We start from the raw sequence: 24,620 nt of genomic DNA, 5'->3' as shown, positions 1-24,620 counted from the left end.
TGTTCTTATTACTTTTCTGTAGTGGGTGACAAGACTTCAGACCATCCAATACATTGATGAATTAACCCTTTCGCATTTAAACTGGCCACATCTAGCCGAAATATCCTACTTATTCAACCAGTCAGATCCAACCTCTCACACCTATCCTACAAAGACATTCAAGAAAATCTCACCAAAATCACCAAAATCTCAAAGCTACAAGATAATGCACAATTAAGTCAATGTGAATAATTAAGCATTGCATTTGACAGAGTAATCTGAATGCTAAAAGGTTAAACCAGATATGTGACTCATTTGGCTAGAACAATCTTCACAGGATTATAGGACTGCCAATATCAAGCAACTATGGGTTTGCTGCTGCTAATTCTAATTACCAGCTTTCTTCTGATTGTTATATTACTTCAAATCAAGTCAATATATTTGATATTTGCTAAAACAGGAATGGTTGTGTAACGAAGTTTATTTTCCAACCACAAGGTTTCCAGTTGAGTCACACAATGTGGCACCTCAGGCAACTATCTTCTATTTATAGCCCCAGGTCAATCTAAGTCTGAGTGGACTTGGCAGATGTAAACTGAAAGAATCCACTTTTATATATATGTACAGGATGTCCATAAATTATATTTACCATTTGAAAAATTCAGAAAAACATGAAAAATAAGGATAACTCAGCAGAGTTAATTGGAAAACATAGATAAATAAGCTTTTGATTTGTTTGCCTAACACGCAAAGAAGTTGATTGATAGATCTCAACTTTGATACAGTAAATTGTGAAAATTATAAAGAATTTTGTGTGTGTGTGTGTGTGCATGTGTCTCCATCACATGATAGTTGTAATTGCTTAACTTTCCATGAAAGAATGCCTGGTCATAGAAAAATATTACCTTATTTGGAAGGCTGTGAGAATTATCAGCAGGAAGAAAACTATAATTTTAATTTTCAAATGATAACATAAGAGGAAAGATTGCAGTACAAACATCATTCACCAAATAAAACAATAACAGCAACAGGGAAAGGTGGGGGTGGTCATTGTTTGTAGATATGAACCACTCCAACTGAGAGTGGCCCTTCATCAGTACTAAAGTAACAATTTTCAAAAGAATTACAGGGATATTTGACTGGTGGGAACAGGCTGATCAGCTGCTACTGATTGTCCACAAAGCTCAAGTACGACCAACAATGTAATACTGATCCTACATCTAAGATGGGGCTGCTGTGAAATACACAAGCTTCCAGAATGCATAATAAAGAACATCCAATCTGATCAGCAAAGACTCACTCACACTGCAACCTCTGGTCTACAGATGTTTTCTCTAACTAGTCTATCACTGCTACAACATGCCCTCCACCAACTAATCTCTCCTTTTGTCACTCTTACCATTTCATATCTCAAAGCCCACACTAGACCTAGTTCCAGATGAATGGTAAAATTGACTTCAGTGAGATTTGAGCTCAGATTGTAAAGAGCTGAAATCACAAGGTATTTAGCTTGATGCCCCAAGTTCAACTAAATAATGATTTACCACAGGGGATGAGAGACAAGTTTCTTTTCAATGCTTTGTAAAAGGTTTGGCTCTGTAAATGGTTAGATTAGTACGAAAATTTAAAAGATATCAAAACATAAAATAGCAATATTCTTCTAAAAGGAATGAGATTTTTCCATTAACTCAAAACCAATTTGCCTGTGATTTCCTTTAATAAAGTAATATTTAAATCACAATCTCATTACAACACGAGATTTCAGTTGGTTAATAGCAGTATATTAATTTATAAAATTACAGTTATTTTACAAAATCACTCAAGATTTTTGTTATATTGAAAATAAAACACATTGGAAATCTGCCATTAAAGGATAAAAGACACCTATTTAAAGAAAGTAAAATAAGATAGCTAAGATGATTCAAATAAAGGTTAATGAGTGACTGGCACATGCATCAATAATAAAAAGTGATCTATGAAAAATCAGAGAATTACAGAAAATATACTAGAATAAGAATAGATCAAAGTCACCATTTTTAACATTCACTTTACTATGGGTCAGATGGAGTTTACTGAGACAAGTTTCCTCTGACCAGATGCCCTTCCTGTTGTCAACCTTCAGTTTCCAAGTAAGGTAGTATTTCTCATAGCCAGTCATGTTTTTCCACAGAAGACTAGAAAACAACAATACTTGTATGACTGATGCCTGTTTCACAATCACATGATGTCAGGAGAAGGGTATACGCACATGCACAGACAAGTACAAGAAACAGGCTTATTTCAGTTTCCATTCACCAAAATCCACTCACAAGGGTTTGGTCAACCCAAGACTATGATCGAAAACACTTGCCCAAAGTGCTGCACAGTGAGACTCAACCAATACCACATGATTAGGAAGCAACCTTGTCAACCACACAGGAAGTTTCTATCATAAAAACCCAAAATTTCATGCTAATTTATGTTCAACACCTAATGACAAAGCTATTTTACTAAATTTCTCATTTTCAAAATTAATTGAAACAAAAGCTGTATTTTCCACGAAAATGTAATAAGAATAATCAAGAAAATGTCTTAACTGTTCGATACCAACCTGCTCAAGTTGCCCCCATTTCACCCTCTAGTTCCATCATAATTTTTTACATAAGAATACTTTATGACAAGATTAAATACCAGCTTGAACCCTTATAAATTATTTTCAAAACAAACTGATTGAAACAGTTTATTAGATTCAGGGGAAGTGAAAAGATTTAGTACCAGTTGTGTACTTGGATATTTTACTGACTATACATGTACTTTATATATTTGTATGTTTGGACCCAATTAAGAAATCATCAACAGTATTTTGTAATTTTGTTCTTATTTCAGTAAACAATTTGGAGGTTCATATAGAGTTTGGTGCAGGAGGGAGGCAGCCTCTAGCTGTAAGAGCTTATTCTAATTATATGCCCAAATCCATACCACAGATGTTAAACAATTAACCTTTAAATGGATATGTACATTTAGTGAAGTTCTCAGTAACTTGTGAAAAATTTCTAAATGCATGAAACCATTTCTATTTTGAGTACAAGACCACTTATGCTAGAGGAATAAGACTTAATTAAATTTATCTCATTATCATACTGGTATTTATTTCACTGACTAAAGAGATATTGAAACTTGAACAAAGTTGAATAATGGCAAATTGGAATTTAGAACACTAGAGGGACTAGCTCTGGTCTTTCACTACAAATACATTAATCATTCAAGCCTTTAGGTCAATTTGATTAAGCCATTGTAACACCTTTAAAGAAACTACAAATTTCTCTTACTAAAAAAAAAAAAAAAAATTTCACTAGAAATGGTATTCAATACTTCATTGTGTTTACAATACAGAAAATAATATCTTGACAGTAGGCTTATTTCTCTCTTCAGTTTCAAATTGGTGCATATGTCTAACCAATTTAGATGAAAAATTTTAGAACTATAAGGTCTGATCAAAAAGTATTGGGACTGGTGCTAAGAAAGAAAACTACAATACATATCAATTCAGTATTAAACTTCCTTTGAAGTAGTCCCCGTCTGAAGCCACACACTTAGACAATATTGTTTCCATTGAAGAAAGCATTCTTGGAACTCCTTTTTGTGGACAACAGGCAGCTGCCTTGTCACATTCTCTCGGATTTCCTCGACATCTTGAAATCTTGTTCCTTTCAAGTGGAATTTGATTTTTGCCTGGTTTTAGGGTCATAGCCATATACCCATCACCTGTTATGACCATTTTCAAGAAGTTTCCATTTTCCTCGACAAAATCAAAGAGATCCTGCACAGCTGAAACCCACTCATTTTGATACTACCGCACTCTATACACTTTATTTCCAAACACTTCTATAAACAATGGAAGTGTGAATGCTATAACTTAGTGTGAATGAGTAACAGAGTTCAAGGTTAATCTGTACCAAGCAGCTTCACTTTGCACACTTTAGCTCTATTACTATAGCAACAGTCCTGATACTTTTTGATCAGACCTAGTATGATGAATTAACTAGCTTATTCCACAATGATAAATTTAACTAGAAATACATTCAGTTCAATATCTCAAGATGCAATACTTGGACACATTGTTAGTGTTATATCCTCAGTTTTGGGTCTTACAATGCACACCCTCATGCAGGTGCCCTGAACATAAGCTGATCAAATCTAGCTGTGTTCAAGTAGCATTCTGACCCCACCAATCACCACTTTTCAGTTGGAACTTTTATGTTTGTCTTGAGGCTCTTCTGTTCATTCATGTAATGCCTAGTGTTTCATAAGCCTCACTCAGGATATGACCTGCAACCCCTCAAATGCCAACCTCCACAGGTAAACACCTCATTTTCCACCCATTCTTGCACTCTTCCACTAACTCCCGATACTCATCCGTTCTTTTACATCTCCTCTATCTTCTCAATAATATATTCAATCAAGAAACTGAAATGGAGTCAATATTCATGTTGACAAACTGAAAATACTCGTTTAACAACAGTTTGATTATTGCTCCTAGCTTTGATATGCTGATAAACATGTTTACCTTGGGATCCAGTGCAAAACTGAATGGCCAATTTTTTCTTTACTAAAGAATTAGTGAATATACTATTAACACTCATGAGATAGGCTGTTTCAAAGCAAAGTAATATTTCCCCATCCTTTGAATATGAACAGTAACAATGGCAGGACAGACATTCCATTATGTTGCAAACGAATGACAGTATGGTGGTAATGTTAGTTGACAACTATTGCATGATGTCAACAGGAGACAAATACACAGCCTACTACTACTACCACCACCACACACACACACAATGAGCTGCTTTCAGTTTCCTAGTTGACCCGAGCTATAGAAGATGTTTGCCCAAGTTGCTAAGCAACAGAACTGAATCTGAAATGTTTTCTTACCAAATAAACACCACATTAATTCTACATTTGTTTATTGTTCTTATTTTATGTCCACTGCCTGGAAATTTTTCGTCACATAAATGTGACCTCTTCCAGACAATAGACATAAAAATTAAGAATGAATATATAGTGCGTGTGTTTATTTGGCAAGAAAAAAAAAAAATTACCATCACAAAATATAATAATGTTTCAACAAACAATTTCACAAAGAATTTTGCAAAACAAATACAAATGTGTGTGTGTGTGTGTGTGTGTGTTGCAAACAAAAGACCAAGATACTGGGTGCCTTGCTGTAATCAGGAAGACCTATCCTCCACAGCAGAACTGCTGGTGAAGAGGATTGGCCTGCAAGAAAACTGTGCCAGTGCCACAAAAAAGCATCCACCACACACTAAAATGGTTGGCATTAGGAACCAGAGGAACCAAGCCGAATCAGACCGGAACCTGGTGCAGCTCCAGCTTGCTAGTTTTGGCCAAACCATCCAGCCCATGCCAGCGTGGAAAAAGGCCAACCCTTGATTCAATAACACTGTGTATAAACTCTACACTTGAAATGACCAATTTTAAATACTATTGGATTTTACTCATAAGGTTATTGGAATCATATATATATATATACATATAAATACAATATCCCTGCATATCTCATCTATTTTCATTCCTCCACCTCACTCTCTACTTCGTATCTTCTCTGAATTAACTATTGCTTAACCATCTTCTCACACTGTCTCCAATGAAGGGATATAGTAAATATCCTAGAAACAGCTGTAAGACCTATTTATAAATGTTCTAAAATCTACACAGCTTTGGTTTTTTTATCTTATTACGGAAAAAAATTATATATATATATATATATAAACGAATGACAATCTCAAATGTACATTAAGGTATATCTAATGAGAAACAATACAAATTTTAATCATTGCTGTGATGTGTTATCTAATACACGTGTGCATATCTATCTCTTTTCAATTAACTGACTACACTTCCTACAAAACTCACTCTGAAGTAAATCAGACTGATTTACCAAAATGATAATGTAAATGACTATAAATAGCTATAGGCTACCACATTTCTTGACTTACAAAACATTTTTACCTTGAGGGGGCAGAAAAAAAAACCTAAAGTTACTCCACACCTTAAGATGTAAACATTTAGAATTCACATACAATATATCCCAGAACTATGATCATCATATTGGTTTATAATGTCATTTTTTAAATCTATTTTTTCAGGCTTGCATGAGAGTATGTTGGAGCAGAGTTTTTTTGTTTTTTTTACATTAAGATAACCTTCCTATTGCCAACCCAGACATGATTACATGGAGAACTGGAAACAAAAAAACCATATGAATGAACCATTTGTTTACGAAGCTGGAATATGCTTTTGCAGTGGATAGCAAGTGGGCAGCACCATCACCGAAGCCATTATTTACAACAAGCAAGTAAGCACACATGAAGGCAATATAAATCCAAACTTACTGACTCACACACACAATGAATCAGTCATGATTCACACATCTTTTGTGTAGGCAGACAGAGTACCACTGATGTAAAGCTGACTATTTTAGTAATTCAGATGACACAACACTACACATTGGCAATTAAACAGAAGGCAAACATACATACATAATTAGTTACAATTTACAAGTTATAGAATATACCAAACAATATGACAACTGAGCAACAGTATGGACCACTGCCAAGTAAAAAGAATAAAAAATGATTTATGAGTGGAGAAAAGAAACATTGAAGAAAACGGAAATGGAACAACAAAGTCTTCATCATACAAGCATTAAAGTCTCACTGGGGGAAACCATAAATTTATGGATACATAAAGTAAGAGGTACACAGTCTCAACAAAGATGAAACTATTTGAGATTAGCAGACAAAGGAATGTACAAGATGAATTTGCTGGGTTTTCATCTTGGAGCTGCCATTTCATGAAGAGACACGGCATAAGCAAGGGCATAAAGATCAAGAAGGCAAAAATGCTAGCATGAAGGAGTGGATGCTAAAATGATGATTAACAATGGTCAGCAATAGTTCCCACCCCCCATCATTATTGTTTTAATGTCCACATTCCCATGGATCAAACAGGGTTCATTGAGGCAGATTTTCAATGGCCAGATGCTCTTCCTGTCATTAACCCTCACCATTTCCAAGTAAGGCTAATGCCTTCCCGTAGTCTGGACAAGTTTCCATACAAGACTACAAGCAAATGACACTGTATGATGGTGATTATTTACAGTTGGTGTGCAATGTCAAGACTAGAAAACAGAAACACACACACTATCCAGATACATTTCTTTTCTAAATTTTTAACTTTGTCGATTCTTTTTAAACCTTTTATATGAATTTTTCAGTGTGCCACACAGTCAAGTGAATCACATTCTCTCATCTCTGCTCCCATGCCAAATCCAGGTCAGAAGAGACAAACAGACAGTGAGTATGTGTACATACAGACATTTACAAACATAACATTAAATTCAAAAACTCAAAAAAATCTTTAACCCTCCAAGAAAACAAAATAATCACATCTAAAATACAAAAGGCAAATGACTATCCACTGTCTTTCTCAATATACAAATTTAATTCTTTAACTACGCCTAACAACATATAATGACTACATGAACCCACACATCTAGTTAACCATCACCAAAATACCATTCTCTTTGCCAACTAACTGCTCAGAATATTACTTCTGAAGTGTCTCACAAAACACTGACCTCCATCTCATCAAGTGTGCTGAAATTATCCTTTGGCAACTTTAAATGGCAAAAAAAAAAGTTGGTAATTTCAAAACCAAATAGACACAAGAACATTATTTTATGTATTTAACTAACCAACAGTATTCAGTTTCTCTTTCAATAACATTCCATGTTCCCAAAAGGAAGAAAATCTGTTAGATGCCTGCTTTTGTGTTTGCATACTGTCATCAGTAATAGTTTCATCCATCAAGATCCACAAATGTTATCTCTTCAAAACTGAATTATTTAGCCATAACTAACTACTGGATCAATGACCAAACCTTATCTACTCTCCCACTTATTTTTTTTCAGTCTTCTGTAGTACACCAAAGCATATACAAGCACATGCACACAAACACATACATTCATATCTGAAAACATACACACAGATGCAAGTCTACATACTCATTTACAAGCACACTCTAATGCAAACATGTATATACAAGTATAAGCATATATGAGGAGTGCTTTATCTTGTCCTTATGAGGAATTTATACATCATCAGATTATAACAGACATATTCAAAGTATGTCACAAACAACAAGCAAGTTCAAGATGACCAAAAACTATTTAGAAGGTCTTCTCATAGACTTTGCCAATAAAAACATGTTGCAAGGTTGTGTGGTAAGAAGTTTGCTTCCCAACCACATGGCTCCGGATTCAGTCCCACTGTGTGGCACCTTGGGCAAGTGTCTCCTACTATAGCCTCAGGCCAACCAAAGACTTGTGAATGGATTTGATAGATGGAAACTGAAAGAAAACCATCATATATGTGTGCATATCTGTGTTTGTCCCCACCACTGCTTGACAACTGGTGTTGTTTCCATCTCCATAACTTAGTGGTTTGGCAAAAGAGATTTATAGAATAAGTTCCAGGCTTAATAAAATAAAAAGTACTGGGGTCAATTCATTTGACTAAAAAATTGTTCAAGGTGGTGTCCCCAGCATCGCTGTAGTCTAATAAAAGATATCAAATCAATAGGACTTCATTTGGGAGTTTAGCCTTTTATCAGTTTTATTTCTTAGGTGGTTTTATGCTCACACAAAATACACATGTATTTATGCCCTTTGATATAAGCCCTCCTGAAACTGCTCCTGAGTCTATGTATACAAATTTCATGATTTCAAGCAATTTAAATTAAACTTGCTTCACATTTGCATCAAAATTTTATGCTTATATTACAAAAACCAGCTTACAAATGATATTTTATAAAATCATTTCACAATATTAACTGGAAAGTAATACGAGATATTACGAGATGCAGCACGGACTTTGTCAGTGAACAGGTCGCGGATTTTAGCGACGAAAATATTTTGACAAATTAAACTTAAATGTTGGAGTGAATCGAACGGCTTTTGTGTGTTTCTTAAATGGCTTATAAACACCTTCCACGCTGCAATTGTTTTCGTTTCAGCACACGATCTCAGATCAAATTACTTGCTATGCGAGTACATCTCCGTAATACGAGATATGTTAAGAGTTAAAAGGATCCTTTTCTCACATTTTATACAAGCTTTACTAAACACAGGACACTTTGATAGCATATGTTTACATACACAAAAGCTACACTTATAAATCAATTTATACTTGTTTCTATCAACATATAAGACCGTGATATCATCAAGATCATTTTCACTTTCATGCATCTGAAATTTAAAAATCATTTCAAGCTGTTGACCGAAATCAATACCTGCACTGAGCTTGAGAAGACTTGGTTCATTGATGATATTTACTTTATTTTCTATGTATTTGTGAATAATGGTGTCATTAGTTATAGATTTCTTACAGGCTAGTCACAAGTCTAAATTTGTGCTGATGAGAATGACAATGGTGTGTGTGTGCAATTTGGGATGATTAAATACCATAAGTTGGGTTGATTCTTTTATTTTCTTAATCCTTCTGATACCAACATACCTAAAACCACCCCTAGTTCTATGTTTTAAAGTGATAATTAAAACCCTCCATCAAAATTGCATGCTAAGTTGTTCCAAACACCAGCTTACTAATGACAAAGCTGTTGACAAAATCATTTTCAAAATTATTTAAAACAAAGATTGGTATATTTCAACAGAAATATGGTAACAAAAAGGTTATGGTGTTAAAAACAAATGGTAAATTTCCTCTTTGATAGGATGCCAACCTTATAGATAACATAGCTAGATCAGGACGTTATGAACAGCTAAGTGAAATAAGATCTGAAAGTTGAATACCATATTCATTTGGCTATTTTGCATCTAAGATATGCAATGAAGTGCAGGAGAACATGGATAGCTGTGTTAATAAATTCACCTCACAACCATACAGTTCTGGAACCATCTCACTGCACAGCATCTTAGGTTAGCATCTACCATAGACTCTGGGATAAGCCAATGCCTTGTGAATTAAATATGGCAAATTGTATGAGCATATACACTGAAATAAAAGATGTGCCCAAAGCCAAGATGTACAAGACCCAATATGCCAGTTTCTTCAATGGTACCATCCTACATGCACTTAAATACACAAGTAAGACATGAACTACTATGAAGAGAACGAACTTTCATTGGCTATAATACAAAAAGCCATGGAAAGATCCATGCTCAGAATATCAGAAATGAGGTCAGTTGGAAATGGAGTTAAGTGACTGCTGTGATTGCAGAATACCAAAAACAAAGATTCTGCATCAGACATGCCCAAGATTCAAATAAGTGAACCTGTGAAAGTGGCCAAGTGGTATCCAAGAGATCGGAAAAGGCCACTCAGAAGAACTCAATACCAGTAAGATATTTAGTTAAACAACTTGGGACAAGATGGTATAGAAGAGTGCAATCAAGAAAGAATTGGAAGTGCATTGAGGAAATATTCAATAGTTTAGTCAATACAGATGATCGATATGCACACACACACACACACACACACACACACGTAATCTTAACATCCATTTTCCTTGCTGGCTTGGGTTGGATGGCTTAACGGGATCCAGCAGGGCCACAACAAGCTCCAATCTCAGCTTTAACATGGTTTCTATGTCTGAATGTTTTCTCTATTGTAAAAGTACACCCAGTACACACTTTACAGTGTACTGTGTGCTATTTTGTGCCAAAAGTCAATTTAGATGAAAACTGAAGTAAGCCTTTTGAGTGTGTGCTTACATTTATGTATGCGTCTACTTGACATGTAATGCTGTAAATGAATCATTTCCAATATTCTGCAAAAACGTTTTTGACCTTGGGAAAATGCTGCCTTTCTTGGAAACAGGCAAGGGTTAGCAACAAGAAGGGTATCCAGTCATAGAAAATTGGCTTTGATAAACTTCATCTGATCCACACAAGCATATAAAAGTGGATGTTTAATGGTAATGACACACACCACCCACACACGACTATGAGCATGTAGAAGCATCAAATTGCTAAGAATCTGTATTTAATCCACTTAAGCTGTTCAGACACTCCTTTGCCAATCTCTTATCAAAAGTGAATAGCCAGTTAGAAACAATGACATCACTGTTCACAAATATGACATAAAATAAGCAAAATAATTGAAATAAATCACGACTTTAATAATGAGATAAACTTGAGTATTATGTGTAAAACAGAGTTTGAAAGAAAGAAAATCTGAGAAATCTAGGTATGGTTATATTTCCAGAGAAGCATATTTGAAACACCAAATTAATAAAATTTGTGTTTTTGAGTAACAAATGAGCATCTTCCATGCTGTAATTGTTTTACTTTCAACACAGTCTCAGATTAAATCACCTGTTAGGCAAGTACATTTCCAAAATATATATTTGTAAATCTCAAAGTAAGTTCAGAAGTTATCTATATTTCATTTCTACTCATAACTAATAATTGTTAAATTACACATGAAAACCACCTGGCTCAAACTAGCCTATTTGTTTAGTAAATATGACGATCGTTTGTTTCAGTCATGCTGGGGCACTGCCTTGAAGGGTTTTAGTCAAGCAAATCAACCCCAGGACTTTTTTTTTTAAGCCTAGCACTTATTCTATCACTTATTCTATTTTTGCTGAGCCACTAATTTATAGGGACATAAACACAGCAACATTGTCAAGCAATGGTGAGGGACAGACAATCAAAAACATAGATTTTATATATATATATATATATATATAAACATACATACATATACATTAGTTATGATATATTCTGTTAATGTAGTCAAGAACAGTATAAAGCTCGTCCACCTTCAGATTTACCCTGTGCTATCCAGCAATAGTATTATACATACTCCCAGGTTTGTGTTTGGGCATCTGCCGTGTGTGAATATATAAATGAAAAAAACTAGAGTCAACAAGAAGGGGTAATACTGAACAAAGCCCGTTGCGTGCGTGCATATCTTTTACCCATTTCAGTCAGGCTGCAGCCATGCTGGAGAATTACCTTGCAGAATTTTTAGTCAAATGAATCAACCCCAGTACTTTTTGTTAAGGCTGGTACTGATTCTATAGTCTCTTTTGCCGAACCACTAAGTTAAGGGAAGTGAAAACACCAACACTGGTTGTCAAGTGGTAGTGGAGGACAAAAACAAAGAGACACACATAAACAGGCTTCTTTCAGTTTCCATCTACCAAACCCACTTGTAATACTTTGGTGAGCCCAAAGCTATAGTAGACACTTGCCAAGGTGCCACACAGTGGGTCTGAACTCAGAACCTTATGGCTGAGAAGCAAGCTTTTTACCACATGACCATGCCAGCACCTATGTATAGTTTATTTTTTTCACTGAAACTGAAAGTATGCTTTGCAACTTGAATTGCACACCACTGTGATCTTCAGACAAGATTGGCATGAAAGAAGGAACAAGACAAACTCGGTTTCAATTTCACTAAAAAAAAAAAAAACACTATATCCTCTACATGTATTGAGCACTCCTCTATACCATTTGTCCAACATAAACTCATCATATATATATATATATATATATATATATATATTATATATATATATATATATATATATATATATTATATATATATATATGTGTGTATGCATGTTTGAGTGTCCTTTTATCTTACCATCACACAACAGTTGTAAACAAGCATCACCATCATATAAGCAGTGTCATTTCCAATCTTCTATGTAAACTGGTGCAGATTGGCAACAGGAAGGACATCCAGCCACAGAGAACTTGCCTCAATGAATTCCATTTGATTCATGCAAGTATGGAAAAGTGGTCGTTAAAACAAAGATGATGATCTGAGTCCCATTCCTAACGATCAAAATAGGAATGGAACCTATGTAAAATGAGTCAAGTAGAGTTACCACTATTACACAGGGACAGGACATTTCTTTGTTGGCAGTTAAAATGTCTAGACAACAAAAACAAAACCTAATTCAAAACCATCCAATAAACACTTCAAAATAGACAGAAACAGCTGAATGTCCAGTTAAACAAGAGTTCATTCTGACAAGTTATTCAAACTTGCCTTTGTGATTGCCAATAGACAACAATTACAGTTTAGATAATAAAATGAAGCCTACTGCTTTAAAAAAGTTTATGACTCATAACCACAATGTAATTAATCAACTGAAAATAGAGACTTCCTGAGCTAATTCATAATGATAATATGGAAATGAATATGACAAAGATTACCAAAATCTTTTATACTCTATAAGGCTAGTTGTGTGGTAATCGAACCAAAGAGAATAATAGAAGACTATCTGCACATAAAAACAGTGTGCAATACAATCAATTTTTATATCATTGCAGATCTGTAATACAACTCTTTTGTATGCATCTCAATCCTGCATCACCTCAGCTGTAAGACCTTATTCTCTTAAAACGAGTTTAACCACTTTCTCAATCCACTTTTGCATCCAATGTATTTTTAATCCTTTCGTAAAACATTTGAGATCAACACATCTTTTCAAAAATGCCGTTTCAGGTATCATAACTGTGTCACAAAGAAATTTGATTTAGGTTCAGTCCAACTATGTGGCACCTCAAATACATCCTCAGGCCAATTAAAGCCTTGAGTGCAGTCGGTAGACAGAAACTCAACGAAGCCTGTTGTGCATGCACATTTCATGGGTTTGACATCATATAACACTTGTAAATAAGTATCACTGTCATACAAGCAGTATTATTCATTTGGAATCAGGTGAGGATTGGTGACAAAGGTTTCTAGCTGTAGAAATTGTCTCAATGAATTTTGTCTGACCCATACAAACTTGGAAAAGTAATTATGACAAATGTTTTTTTCACTTTTAAGATAGTAGGCTACTTAAGGAGTGTTTGGCTTCTATCAACCCTATAGTGACATCCTCACTGGCTTGTCTTGTGATCTACAAATGCTATGGAGATAGCCTTAAATTACTACTAGAAGGAATCCCACTTCTTCCCATAACAGGTAAATTTATACTCATTAGGTTCAGTCCTCCAGCAAAGGCCTCCTTTCAGTTACCAATGACCCTTCTCCTTCCCACCAAGTAGTGACAGTAACCCATCTAGGAAACTGGACAATCAAAACAAACCCAACATTACATGAAAATGGTTCTGCCTTAATTATATAATGGAAACAAAGATTCTATGAACTGCAGAAAACAACTCATCTAGGACAGTAATTGTAAATTAAAACAATAGTAAGAACAATCTCTCTGATGCTGATATTATGATAAAATGGACCCAGTCCATACTGTAAAGTGACTGGTGGGGTTTGAACATTGAAATATCAAAATCTCAAAAATCCAAGAAATTTCTTAAATCCTTCACAGGATATTTGTTTACATTTTCAAAGGGGGATTTAAGTATTAAAAAGATTAAGCTTAGGACAGTCATACACAACACAGCAATAACAATGATTTTTGAAAATGAGTCACAGTTAAGCTGACATAAGCAAAATAATCATTTCTATAAGGTCCTCTTGCAGACTAATAAAAGACTACAGCAACTTTGTTATGACTAATACCATGATAAGGCTAAGTTAGGGTGTACATGGAAGCTATGGTTTGGGTATAAGGAATAAAGAAAAATCAAGGATGCTGGTATTCTGTGATACAAATGATAATCTTTTGCAAAACAAATTTTAGAAAACCAGCCAGCCACCCAATTGCTACCACTCTGGCAAAGACTATGCTTACCAGGGAATGGGACAAACAACTGGCTAGGAATACGAAGTCATTCTCTGGTGAAAAATGTACATAGAGCAGTGTTGAGTGAGAAAAGTATAATAGATAATATGCATTCAGAGACAGGAGATAAACTGGGACAGAGTGTATGAGGGTGAGCTGAAAAGTTCATAGGCTGACTAGGAAAGAGTCCTGCTACAGCAGTGAAACCTTGCATGCTGTAACTTCAACTACTAATAACTGCATTGTTTCTTTCTAGGTAAACTGACATTTGACTGTCAAGGAAGACTTCAAAAGTAACTAGTAGCAACTTCTCTTCAAAATAGACAAAATTTGGCATTCCAGTGTTAACTACCTGCAGAAAATGGGTTTAGCCTGCAAGGTCATTCATGCTGACACATTAGGAGATGACACTCCAGTTTTATCACTAGCACATAAAGTGGCCAGCTGAATTTAGGTAAGGACGGGAGAATCTTGAAACTGACCCAAAGTCTGGACATCCTGTAACTGCCACTGCCGAAAATGCACTGAACATGTTCACCACATGGTAATGTATGACAGGTGATTGACAATAAATCAAATAGACAATGCTATTAACATATCCCATGAAAGAATTGAGGATATTCTCCACAATGAACTTAGCATGACAAAGGTTTTTGTTCAGTAGATGCCACGTTTTCTGACACCTGATCAAAAGCACACCAGGCTGATCACATCATGGGAAAATCTGACATTGTCTGAGGTAGATCCAGCTTGAACATTTTCCTAAGCAAGAAGGAGTGCTGGCGTCTTCATTTTCAGCCAACGAGCCAATCCATGAAGTGGAAACACCTCTCTTCGCCTGCTTTAAGAAGGCCAAGTTTGTTTTTATCTGCAAGGGGTGCGATGGCCTGTTTTTAGCAGATGTAAAAGGCATTGTTTATTGACTATCTTCAGAAGGGCCACATCATCAATGAAGAGTACTATGTCAACTTGCTGATGCTGTTACAGATGGCTATTAAGATCAAAAGCCCAGAAAAACTGATGAAAGAGGTCTTATTTCATCAGCACAATGCTCTAGCACATAAGTCCTTGTGCTGTGTATGACTGGCTTTGATCGTGTTAACTGCTCTCTCTATTCTCATTTGGCCCTGTTCAACTCATCTGTTCCCTAACATGAAAAAAAAAAAAAACTTGGCTGCCAACCAGTATTGCAGTGATGAATACATCTGCTGTTGATGCCTTTTTTGACTAACAGGATGAAAAGCTTTTCCACTAAATTGATCAAAGCACTGCAACCCCAAAAGAAGTCAGTGGACCATAGGGGATTCCTCAATGTTAAACCTCATTTAGTCACATTCCATGAGAGTATCTTGGTCAGCCTATGACCTTTTCAGACAACCCTAATATTGCAGATGAAATCCCTTGTCATATGTAAACTCAAAGTTCTAGAGGTGGAGATGGCTATGAAACAAATGAGAAATGAGTTTCTAAGAAACAAAATAAAAATCAAATGGAAATTGTAGTTGTGATACCTGTACCAGTGGCACACAAAAAACACCATCCAAATGTGGTCGATGCTAGCGCCGCCTTGACTGGCATCCATGCTGGTGGCACGTAAAAAGCACCCACTACACTCACGGAGTGGTTGGCGTTAGGAAGGGCATCCAGCTGTAGAAACACTACCAGATTAGACTGGAGCCTGGTGCAGCCTCCTGGCTCTCCAGACCTCAGTCAAACCGTCCAACCCATGCTAGCATGGAAAAGGGACGTTAAATGACGATGATGAACCAGCAGAGAACCACAGACCAGATGTTTGAATGGAGCAAGGTTCCAACCAGAAAAAAAATAACAGGATGGTGGCATATGAGAGAGCTCTCTCATAAAAGCCACGATGTAAGAAAGAATGAAGAAAAAGTGCAAGGAAATGATACTGGGTAGCTAAAAAAAAGGAGCTAGGTGTCAATCATACTGAGCAAAGAATAACTGAAAGTTAAGAGCTTTACCAATGTTCTGCAAGAAGATCAAAGACATGAAGTGCTCCAGAATGCAAAAACAGCATCAGCAGAAATCAGTGTATTGTAGAGAAATGTGTGCATAATGACAAAAAGAAGCATGGAAATGCTATTTCAAGAGATTCCTGAATTGAGGCGAATATGCAGGAGAAAGAGGGACTACACCCAAACAGACCCAATATGAAACTAACTATATAGGTCGACAGCTCTACTCTCAGAAATAGTAGCTAAGATACTGAAAATATCTGGTGAAGCTGGACGTGCTGGTTTTTGCAAAGTTAATCAGATAGTACAAGATGGTGCTTTCTGAGAAAATGGCACAGTGGTAACAGCATCAACTGCTCTGAGAAGCAACAATAGAAACATTAAATCAATGTACCAAGCTATAAAAAAAAATGATAGAAAGAGCTGTAGCATAGCTAATTAAAAAAACAGTTTGGGTTTAGACCTATGACAAGGAGCCTAGTCCTCACAGATAAATCAGTTGATGAATTAAAGGAAACATTCCTAACCTGGAATGTTGAAGTCGAAAAGTAAAACTAAAAAAAAAAAATACAGCTGTCTAATGAAAAGTGTCCACGCTCCATACGCAGAAAAGGAATAGAAACTATGTATCCAGTGTAAGTACAAAGAAATTATTTCACAACAGGGTTGATAGAGGAAACTGTTGTATGCAACAGATGAACTGTAGTAGTTAGCAGTTGACTCAGTATATAAAGAGAAATGCAATCCACTAAACATGTAGTTTTACCAGTTTTTATAGAACAAAATTTTCTTCCCTTTATCAATGGTGTCATCAGTGGAGGATAAATGGATGAAAAAGGACTCCACATAAAAATTACTTGCCAAATGGATAGCAACATTACAATATAAGGCAAACACCAGGCAATGGAAACTACAAACGGTGAACCGGAAGTCATTAAGAGACGGCTGGAATGTCTTGCAGCATGTTCCCCACCTTCTGTGCTCGAGTTCAAATTCCGTCGAGAGTCATTCCCAGATTCGATATTGACTAAGTATGAAGGTCGATTCTCGCTTTCTCTCCGAATCGGATACGTAGAGCAGTAATAGGGTACGCGAGCGGGGTGAAGATTACTGCCAACGTCCCTTTCTCCAGAGATGGAGAAGAGCTGAGTGATAACCGTCTGCGGACAAGATGTGCAGTACGGAAGGGAAATAAAGGAGAAAAATTATAACTAAATACAATGCCAACAACTAAACCAATAGTTTAAATTAAGGAAAGGCCACGAACTGGCAGAATCGTTAGCGCGTCGGATAGCATATCTTACGGTATTTGTTTCAACTTCCTCTGCTCCGAGTTCAAATGTTGGGAGACAACCATTAAGGACAAAAGCTAAATAAATAGAGAAACTGAGGCCAACCCCTGAACATACAATGAAAGGAAGCGTTGAAGATTGTGCTTTTGTCTAAATATGGTAAATAAGAGGACCAAAAGTCAGACAGAAAAACCGATATCACCCAATAAATGTATCATTCAAATACAGGGAATTTAGTAAACATACACTTTGTAACTACAAAAGTTTTGAGAAATTGACATTTCGGTACATGCTACCTTTTATTGGTTTCAACCTAGACTGCGACCATGCCGGAGCACCACCTTGAAGAGTCAAAGAAATTGACCCCAGTATTTAAAGACGTGCTTATTTTATCTCTATTGCCGGACTGCTACGTTACAGGCTCGTAAACTAACACCGGTTGTCAAGCGGCGGTAGGAGACATACGACGAGTTTATTTCAAGTCCCGTCTACCAAATCCACTCAGAAGGCTTTGGTTAGCCCAGGTTTACAGTGGAAGACACTTACCTAAGGTGCCGCGCAGTGAGACTGAACCCAAGACCACATAGTTGAGAAGCAGGTTTATTAATCGTATAACCACGCTTGTGATTTTTTTTGTGTGTCATAAGAAATTACGGTTATGGTTTTAGGGTTAATGTTGGGTGGGGGGGTCAAAATTGAAATAGGGGATTTCACAATTTTTTGCAATTTTCCGGAACCTCCGTATCCGAAAACGGGGATTTTTGGGGAAAAAAATATAACAAAATAAAACAAACTTGAGAGAAAATGGTGGGGGAGAATGTCTTTCCGTAATTTTGTATTTAAATTCAAGAAAACAGCATTTTCACACACACCCATTCAGATAGGAATGTCTCATCAGTGTATGAGTGTAGTAAAGTATATCACTGTATCAACCAATGTTGCTCATTTTAGCTAAACTCTGCAAGAAAATAGCAGCCAAATCTCTCAGATCACACCCTACTATCATTAAAAAAAGTGTACACAATGGATAATATAGTCCGGGGTACATTAGAATAAAAGAAAAATTCTCATTGCTTGAATGGCTTCTAATATTAAAAAAAAATACGTAGCTTTAAAACTTACAATTAATTGGATGGCTGAAAGAGACCGTGTGTGCCTATCTTGAAATACAAGAGAAAACTTAATTTTTTTTAATTCTAGAAAATAACACAAGTTACTTCAAGAAAAAGAGAGAAAGGATTTAATAAACACTTTTCCGTGTTCTATTTTTCAGTGCGAAAAACTTTTGAGGTTGTTTTAATAGTTTATAATTCATAAATTATTCTGAGAAAATATACATATTCTATACATAATTGAAACAAATTAACAAGCGACATAACAGTCTTATCTTTTATAATTTTTTTCAAATGAATAGTTGAAGTACCAAAAAGCTGTAAGTGGAAGTATAAAAACAGGTTTTATAGAATTCCTTAAAACATACCTTATAGAATTCCTTAAAACATACCTTTCGGCCTTATTTTTTTTAAGTTAATATATCAACAAAAAAAAAACAAAGAAACTTACCTTCTTGAGGTCCACATTTTGGTCAATTCTCCAAGCCTGTAAAGACCGATATTGCATCATGAACAGTATGAAGACGACCAGGCCCAGGGCACCAGCAACAGTAGAAAACACGATAAGATAAATCATCATGAATGGAAAACTATGTAAGAAAAATATATCCGCCCGGTAGCAACTATCTTAGTAGTTTGAAGGGCTGTTGTTGATGTGATGAATTGATGGTTCGGCTAGAGGCGACAGTGCAGAAATACTGTTGTAATAATTTGGTTGTTCGGTTAGTGGAGACCGTGTCGTTATGTTGACATTTATAGTGTCGACACAGACAGCAGCACCTCTTCCCCTTCTCTAATGTCGACAAACTATTTGATAGCAACATGGAACACCTCTAAACAAACCGGAGCGTTCACAGCGACTGAAAAAGTGTTTCGCTTTTCATCAGTTTTAAAACCGAAGAAAGCAAACATAAAACTGTCAAGTTTTATGGCCAATTTGTTTAAATTTGCTAATTAGGGAGAAAAACGTTCGATGACCGCGTTTCTAAAGAAAAATACCTACATTGATGAATAAATGAATAAAGTAGTAAACGAGTATTATAGTTTTTCTGTTAACATAATTCTTTTGTAAATATTTCCGTGGAGCGAAGTTCCATATTAAGTAGAACCACAATGCGACTACTTTAAGACGAAGGCACTCAGTAAAACAAAATACTTCTGGCTTGCGCAGAAGAATACAGGCTACCAGCTCAACATATTTCTGCCAAACATTTGTTTTTGTTAAACAACAAAAAAGAAAACATCTTCAAAACATGACAAGTCCCAGACTGACAAAGTGTGTTCTGAACGGTAGATGGGCGCGATTCTACTATGAGAAAGGCTAACAAAAAATATTATTGAAATTTTGTTAGCAAGTGAAGTTTAAGTATCTTTACGTTATTATCCCGAATTTAACATCATAGAGATAGGTTTCTGTTGGAACAACGACTTATCTGGTAGCTACATCGTATATGGCATTGTGTTGTAATATTTTATAGTCTCCACTGGTAAAAGTAGAATGTCGCCATGATGGCGGTCATGTGACTAGCACAAAAAGCACGTGGGAAATGAGGCAAAACACACGCAGTTTCCAAGAGGTCATACAGGCTGTCGGCTGTTGAACGCCTGCTGAACCACATACACACAAATATGATATACTATTGGAAATATCTTTTAACTTTGGATTGAGTTGAAACTTTACATTGAATAACTGAATCTTCATTTTTATAGAAATGAAATTCTTGGTACATACGAAATAATAACATATATTTAAAACTGCGTTATCTTTTAATTTATGTCTTAAGCAAATCCACTTCCAAAGCCTTTATGCTGCAGTGTAAAGTCTTTGAGTTTTGATTTAGAGCTAATTCTAAATTTCATATCTGGAAGTTTAAATTCTTTTACGCTTATGAAAATCCAAGTCTAAGCTCCATGCTGCAGAGTAGAGAAACTAAAATTTTTACGTTTAATGCAAATCCAATTCTTAACTTCATATTCTGCAGACTAAAAATGTTTCCCTACTGACATGGATCCATTTATAGTTGGAATTTTTCTTAGTCATATTTACTATGAATATGTTTTATTGATAACTTGTTAACTTGGTTTAACGCAGTATCAATAACTCCGTTCTTTGAAAACAGATCTTGTATGATGTATTGAAAGCCCATTCTAAATTTTTTGAGACACTGGGGCGTGTCCATAAGTCAATAAAAATTATCAGTGAGTTTTCAGGAAACTTCCCATACGAAATGATAACGGTTAATTTTAAAACCTTCAATCTTATAAGAGAGCGAGGGATTCTATTTAAACGACTATTCACGTACTTAACATTTGTAGGTACAACTGAAATAATTCATTCCTTGAATCATTCTAGCAGTCTATCATCAAAAGAAACGTTGTGATTCATTCCCATAACATTTAACTGAATTCCGGATTCATCATATATTTGAGTGTTCATATAAATTATCTTTATATATCTGTCATCTTTAAACCATCTGTATTTTATTGACACACTGGAACATATACATACACGTCATACATCAAAGGAACCTTTACATAGTCGCTCGATTTTCTAAAAAGAGCAAATAAATTGCTTTGAATTATTCCCTACAGACTTGAAAATCGAGGGAGAGACTGGATAATGTCTGCCTGGATACGTAATGCCTGAAAGACTAGTAGTGATGGTTGTATTGTCTTTGATCATCATACATCTTCACTAATTCCATCAGACAACACGTTTGTATCATTTGGCAAGGCTATCCAGATGTTTGAATGACTATATGGTTGATTTCAATATCTATGGGTCGTTGATGTATGTAATTATAATTATCTCAAAGACTGTCTCTAATTCAGCTAATCCCAACTCTTGCACCCTCCACACATCATCTCCCTTTCTCTTCTCCTGTCTACTGTATTCAACTACATTCACCTCCCGTCCTGTCTGTTAGCACCCACACTCGCCACCCCACCTCCGACTCGTATTATTGATCAATTTCACTATTCTCTATATTCACCCTTCAAACCTACCCTCTATCCCACTCATCCATCATTCACCTCTCCTGTGTTTCAACCCTTGTTTTTTTTCAGTATATTTGCACCTCTACCCCGTTTCAAACAATCACTCTTGCAACCTACATGCATCCCCACTTTATGTCCTTCTAACCCCCAGGCCCCATCCTGACACCTTCCCACCTCCAACTTTATCTCTCCAGTCTCACACTGAATCCCCTTAACTGTAAAAAAATCTGTCCTGGCCTCTTCCTTCATACTCTAACTTTTCATCACCTAGCATAAGGTTGCCTCCACTCTACTGTAGCCCCGCACAGTCAACGGGAATCTTAGTCTTTGGGGTTACATGACAACCTCACTGGTGCTGGAGTCAGTACATTCCATAAATTAGGAAGGGTATCCAGCCATAGAAATCATGCCAAAGTAGACATTGGGACATGACATAGCTCTCTGACCCATCATATCCTGTTAAACCATCCAGCCTCCTTTACTAGTATGGAAGACAGCCCAGTACTTAACAACTACTCTATTTTATCAACCCTTGCAATATTGCAGTGTTGATCCCAGTGAGATTTGAACATAGAACATAGAGCCCATAACTAAATGTCAATGACATTTTACAATTCTGCCAATCCACCATCATCTTATCTTCTATTCTTTTGACATAGAAATCTCAGTCTATAGTTCACATCGCAAGATACTAGGTACCTGTAAAAGTCTTACATATTTCCCCTTACCTTTTTAACAGTAAAATTAATTTCATGGTTATTGAAATAATGATATTAAATATCTACCAAAATATTGAATTGGCATTTTCTGCAAGTCACATTACCTTAAAAAATTTAACATACCTCCTCAAAAAATAGTTTCAAACATGGAGTTCCTCAACAAAAGAGAGATTGGTATATAAAACTTCTTTCTACAGTTCAGGTAGTGAAACTTTGAGTGGATATATCTGATTTTTACATTAAAAGGGTTGATATTAATTTGTAAGTTTGAGAAGAAATGCATAGTTGCTTTGATACTAGAATTAAATGATGTGTAGTGCACCTGAGCACTGTACACAATGTTTTATTATTATTATTATAACAGAAGAATAATATGAAAATATAAAGGTAGTTATATATACACACACACACACACACACAAAAATTCTATTATTATAAGCATAATTATAATTAGGGTTCAGCAAAAATTTGCTTCACCGCATACCGAAACCCTAATTATAATTAAGCTTATAATTATAGAATTTTTGTATAAGGTTACCGATAATGATTCTTCTAACATACCGAACTACTTGGTAAAATTATTAATTATTAATTGATTAATTAATTTTATCCTTTATTATATATATATAGGAAGGAACAAAACAGTTGATTAAATTGATTACTATTTAGCTAGTACATATTTTGGAGTCCTTGGAAGGACAAAAGACAAAGACAGTCTTGACAGGATTTGTGCTACATATATATATATATATATATATATCAGCTGAATTCAATTCGTCTCCAGTCGAAACATGCCTGTTGTTATGTCCTATTATTATTATTATTATTATCATTATTATTATTATTATTATTATTATTTTATTGTATTTTTGCATTTATATTCATGTAACCCCGGTCGAACCGTCCAACCCATGCTAGCATGGAGAACGGACGTTAAACGATGATGATGATGATGATGTAACATCGGCTGTTTTTCCATCCTTGTTTTCGTATACATTCAATGCTTTTTTCCAAGGAATCTAATGCTCTTAGCTTAGTTTTTCCTTGGGGCTGGCCAGATTGAAGCAATCTCAAGATTAATCAGCCGAAATTGCAAGGATGATCCGGTTCTTGACTGAGGATAAAAGGCTTCGAATGACCCGTTTTGTATCATCTATCTGGATGTTTTGTTGTCCCTTTTTGTATCACCTAGTTGTCCAGATGTTTTGTGTTCTTGTCCCATTTTGTATTTTATTTTATATATATACTAGCAGTATCGCCCGGCCTTGCTCGGGTTTGTAAGGGAAATAACTATATAAGCATTTTTAGAGAGTTATAGCCAAAAAATAGCAAAAAATGCATTAAAAATGGAAAAAATATGATGGTAAATTTTTTTTTAAATCGTTGACTCATCGTAGACATTTTTAGAGAGTTACTTCCCTTATATAATAGCGAAAAAATGCATTAAAATGGAAAAAAAACGATGGTAAATTTTTTTTTAAATCGTAGACTCATGTAGACGCTTTCTTAGCCATTTCTGTTTTGGTGTCTTCAAGCCATGAAGTCGTTGTTCTAAAAGAACACTGGTCTCCTTGACAACGCATTACGACGTTGATTTCCTTACACTCCCTTCCCCACAGGTGCAGGTGTGAGCGTGGACGCCAACTCCGCCGCCATCGACACACGAAAAATTATGCATTAAAATGGAATAAAAAATGATGTTAAATTATTTTTAAAATCGTAGACTCATCGTAGACGCGCACTAATATTCAGACGGGCTCGATATGAATCACGACTATAAGCTACCCAAATTTGGTTAAACTGTACCACAAAATG

General features: G+C 35.6%; 1 protein-coding gene across 1 annotated transcript in view; it reads right to left on the bottom strand.

Annotated features, from left to right (window-relative positions):
* Positions 1-20,631, bottom strand: part of LOC115211710 — a 58,768-nt gene extending 38,137 nt beyond the window's left edge. The window contains exon 1 of the mRNA XM_029780365.2: positions 19,541-20,631. Coding sequence (XP_029636225.1) covers positions 19,541-19,669 — 129 coding nt within the window. The 5' untranslated portion in view covers positions 19,670-20,631. The remainder of the gene's footprint in view (positions 1-19,540) is intronic.
* Between the last annotated feature and the right edge of the window lie 3,989 nt (positions 20,632-24,620).

The sequence above is a fragment of the Octopus sinensis genome, linkage group LG5, assembly GCF_006345805.1.
Source record: "Octopus sinensis linkage group LG5, ASM634580v1, whole genome shotgun sequence".
In the NCBI taxonomy this organism is placed as follows: domain Eukaryota; kingdom Metazoa; phylum Mollusca; class Cephalopoda; order Octopoda; family Octopodidae; genus Octopus; species Octopus sinensis.
This window is presented reverse-complemented; position numbering and strand designations above follow the sequence as displayed.